This window comes from Caenorhabditis briggsae (genome assembly GCF_000004555.2).
Source record: "Caenorhabditis briggsae complete genome, chrI, whole genome shotgun sequence".
NCBI lineage: Eukaryota > Metazoa > Nematoda > Chromadorea > Rhabditida > Rhabditidae > Caenorhabditis > Caenorhabditis briggsae.
This window is the reverse complement of record NC_013489.2, coordinates 13,789,005-13,793,514: the sequence shown is the minus strand read 5'-3', so window position 1 is coordinate 13,793,514 and position 4,510 is coordinate 13,789,005. Positions and strand designations below refer to the sequence as shown.

General features: G+C 40.0%; 1 protein-coding gene across 1 annotated transcript in view; it reads left to right on the top strand.

The window, feature by feature from the left end:
• Nucleotides 1-3,850, top strand: part of CBG04367 — a gene marked incomplete at both ends in the record, with an annotated part of 6,839 nt that extends 2,989 nt beyond the window's left edge. Inside the window, 5 exons of the mRNA XM_045241480.1 lie at nucleotides 316-463; nucleotides 916-1,159; nucleotides 1,940-2,224; nucleotides 2,479-2,574; nucleotides 3,434-3,850. Of these exons, the coding sequence (XP_045100763.1) occupies nucleotides 316-463; nucleotides 916-1,159; nucleotides 1,940-2,224; nucleotides 2,479-2,574; nucleotides 3,434-3,850 (1,190 nt within the window). The remainder of the gene's footprint in view (nucleotides 1-315; nucleotides 464-915; nucleotides 1,160-1,939; nucleotides 2,225-2,478; nucleotides 2,575-3,433) is intronic.
• Between the last annotated feature and the right edge of the window lie 660 nt (nucleotides 3,851-4,510).

The window sequence follows — 4,510 nt, the reverse complement described above, 5'->3', positions numbered from 1 at the left end:
GCCACCTGGCAGACCAGTTATGGGTGGTGGCCCAGAAACCCAGTTTTTCCGGTTTTCTAGGCCACCAAAATCTTTCGAAATGATCCAAATCTTGACAAGCACAAGATTTCACAAGAAACAGTCCAAAAACTGGCTCTCTAGCTCGTCTAGAAACCGAGTTATGAAGGTGGCCTAGAAACCCAAAACTCGGCCATCTTGGTAAAATGGCCTAAAATAGGGGTTTTGAGCTGACTTTTTTGCTAGTTTTTGTCATTTTAAGCACTAGAATAGCTCTGCCAGTCCAGAACTAGTCGTGGCCGAGTTCTGGGTTTTTAGGCCACCAATTTTTTTTTAATTCCAGGCGGTGCCGTGTCAATTCACACGATAAGAATGGGCGGAGCCTTCTGTCAAAGGCAATTCTGGCGAATGACGATGAAATTGGAGTATTCCTCATCGAAAACGACGCAAAAGCCAAAAATGAAGAGTGAGGGAGCGGTGGCCTAGGAATCCAAATGTTCGGGTTTCTAGGCCACTAGAAAAATATCGATTTTTGATCGAAATTATGTTTAAAATGAAGTTTAGAAGTATTTCTGAGCAATTTTAGACCCCAAAAACGCCGGAAATCCCCAAAAACACCCATGGCCGAGTTTTCCGGATGTCTAGGCCACCTAGGGAAAATTGGCTTAAATCGCTTCTAAATAAAGGTTTTTTGATGATTTTTTTAGCGGTTTTTGAAGCCTTAATCTCTGAGGACCCAATCAAAAAATGAGAAAAAAATTGGTGGCCTAACTTTTGCAGAATTTGGGTTTCTCGGCCACCATGCTAAAAATGGTCTAAAGTGCTCAAAAATGATGGTTTTAGGCTCAAATTTTTTTGAATTTTTCGAATTTGGAGCCTTTCACAGTGTAATGTCATCCAAAAATTGTGAATTTTCAGCCGAATTGATGGGAAAACGTACCTAGAAGCGGCGTGTGAGCGTGGATTGCTCAGCACAGTCCGCTCGTTCATCTCAAATGGATGTAAACTCAACGAAAGATGCTCAACAGGATACTCTCTGGTCCATGCGGCCTTGAAAAATCAAAAATTCGAAGTTGCCGCGCTCCTGGTGAGCTTTGGATGCGATTTGGAGTCCAAAGTGAAGCTATCGGAGTCTGGAGACGTTTTGGAGGATAGTGATGAGGTAGGAGGCCACAGGAATGAAAAATAGAGAAAAAATGACGAAAAACGAGTTATTTCAGGCCTATTTTGAGCTATTTTGACCACGGTGGCCTAGAAATCCAAAAATTGCAAAATCGATTTTTTGAGTCATTTGTGAGTTTTGAAACCCAAAAATTTGAATTCCCTATCAAAATCTACCCCAGAAACTATTAAAAAACCAAAATTTTCTCGGTGGCCGAGTTTTCGGAAAATCTAGGCCACCAAATTTTTTTTGGTTTTTAACTGAATTTTTCGAATTTTTTGAATATTCAGGTCCCGAAGCGTATTTTCAGCAATTTTCAAACTTCAAAAATGACAAAAATTGGCCTAAAATCATATTGGCCGAGTTTTTGGAAATTCTAGGCCACCAATTTTTTTTCATTCTAGGACAGAAATGTGCGATTTTTTTTGGTTACTCTAGTTCTAGAGGTTATTTTCAGCATTTTTCAGCTAAAAAATGACGAAAAACGAGACATTTTGAGCTATTTTAAGCCTATTTTGACCATGGTGGCCTAGAAATCCGAAAAACTCGGCCACGGGTATCCTGGGGATGAAAAATGCCTTTTTAAGCATATTTTTCGATTCCCAATGAGTTTAGAAGTCTAAAAACCTCGAAAAATCGCAAATATTGGCCTAAAAACTTGGTGGCCGAGTTTTTGGAAATTTTGAAAATCCTAGGCCACCAAAAAAAAAAAATTTTTTTTCGCTTTTTTTTGCATTCTAGGTTAAAATTTTGCGATTTTTTCAAATTTTCTATTTTCAGACCTGGTCCACGTGCCAAACCCTCCTCCACCGACTTATCGACGACGGTGACGAGCCGGGAGCCGTTTTTCTGATAGAAAACGGTGCGGATGTCAACTGCCGTAAAATCTACAGTAACCCTGCCGACGATGATCAGTTCACACCAGCCCATATGGCGATTTCATGGGGCCAAAACGCCATTTTGCAGGCTCTCCGGGATAAGGGGGCGGAGCTTAGCGCTGTGGATCAGGATGGACGGACACCGGCACATATAGGTGTGCGGGAACAGAATACGGAGGGTGTAAAGGTAAGAAATCTAGAAATTTTGAGAAAAAACGGATTGAAATAGGCGGTTTTTAGCGATTTTTGAACGGGGACTAGAAATCCAAATTTTGAAAAAGTTAGGCCACCACCGCCGAAAATCAATATTTTAATCGATTCTGACTCAAAATTTCATGCTAGACACTCGAAAAAATGAGTAAAATTGAGTGATTTCAGTGATTTTTTGAACGGGGACTAGGAATCCAATAAACTCGGCCACCTTCAATTTTTCTCTTCCAGATTCTTCTCGACGCTGAAAATGTGGAATTCATACCGATTCGGGATAAATTCGGACAGACGATCTTGTCGCAATCGATGACCATGAAGGATCACGAGGTGGGTTACTGTAGATGGCCTAGAATTTTCAATAACTCGGCCATGAGAGCACTAAAATGTGCTAGAAATCGCTTCGGGACCTAAAAATTCAAAAATTTTGAAAATTTTGGGTCAAAAATCGAAAAAAATTTTGGTGGCCTAGAATTTCCAAAAACTCGGCCATTATGCTTTTTGGCCAATTTTTGTCATTTTTTAAGCTTTCAGAAGCTTAGAACCTTTCAGAAAAGCTAAAAATCAGTTTAAAAATGTTTTTTTGGCCCCCAAAATACCCGTGGCCGAGTTTTTTGGATTTCTAGGCCACCATAGTCAAAATGGGCCTAAAATGGCTCAAAATGGCTTGTTTTTCGTCATTTTTTACTGTAAATCGTTGAAAACGAGGTCCGAGAACAAAAAATTCAAAAAATTCGAAAAAAATTTTGGTGCCCTAGAATTTCCAAAAACTCGGCCACCTTCTAATTTTCCGTTTTTTTCATGATTTCTGGAGTAGATTTTCATGGGAAATTCGAATTTTGGTGTTTTGAAGTTCCCAAATGACTCAAAAAATCAGTTTTGCAAGCTAGAGATACCCGTGGCCGAGTTTTTAGAATTTCTAGGCCACTATAGTCAAAACAGGCCTAAATTGGCTCAAAATGCCTTGTTTTTTGTCGTTTTTTCAGCTATATTGGCCTAGAAATCCCTTTTTTCTGAAAAAATCGCAGTGGCCAAGTTTTGCGGGTTTCTAGGCCACCATGGTAGAAATAGCTCAAAATAGGCCTAAAATGGCTAAAAATGGCTCGTTTTTCGTCATTTTTTTTGTGCCAAAAGTGTCTAGAAAAAGAAAAATCGATAAAATTTTTCAAAAAAAAAAAAAAATTTCCAGTTGGCCTCCCTGATCGTCGGCCGCCAACCGCACGCCGCCGTCCAAACCAACGGAAATGGGGAGAATCTATTGCATCAGGCGATCCGTTCGAATGATTTCGAATCGGTTTTGTTCCTTCTAGCCGTCGCAAAAGCCGACCCGTGTCGATCGATAAACGATGGGAGCCAGAAGACGCCGCTCCACTTGGCGGCAATTTCAAAAAACGAGATGATCCTGAGAAATTTGATTCTAGTCAACGAAAACGTCAATTTGCCCGCCTCCGACGGCTCTACTCCGCTTTTAGAGGCCTTAAAATGTCGAAATCATCAACATGCGGCCATTTTGCTCGAAAATGGGGCGGAGCCTAACTTGAAAGATGAACATGGAGAGAATGGTGAGCGATTTGAGGGGCAACGAGGGGCGGGGGATGGAAATTAACTAGAAATTCGGAATTTCCGCGAGAAATGAGCCTAGAACGCAAAAAAAAAATTGGAAAAAAACTTTTTTTTTTCTTGGTGGCCTAGAATTTTCAAATTTTCAAAAACTCGGCCACCGTGCTTTTTGGCCTTTTTTGAGGTTTTCTAGGCTTCCAAACTCATCACAAATCGAAAAATATGCTTAAAAAGGCATTTTCTTCTCCAGGATACCCGTGGCCGAGTTTTTTGGGATTTCTAGGCCACCATGGTCAATATAGCTAAAAATATTCCTAAAATAGCTCGTTTTTCGTCATTTTTTGCTGGAAATCACTGAAAATGAAATTTGGGACCCAAAAATTCGAAAAATTGCAGTCAAAATCGAGAGAAAAAATTCGGTGGCCTANAAATTTCAAAAACTCGGCCACCATGCTTTTTTGGTCAATTTTTGTCATTTTTCTAGTTTTTGGAGGCTTCTAACGCCTCAAAAAACTAAAAAAGCTGCTTCAAAATGCTTTTCTGACCCCCAAAATACCCGTGGCCGAGTTTTTGGGATTTNTAGGCCACCACGGTCAAAATAGGCTTAAAATAGCTTAAAATGGCTCGTTTTCGTCATTTTTTCTTAGTAACAGCCCTAAAAATTGCTTAAAATCGTCTAATATAATTTGACTACAGAAACTACAAA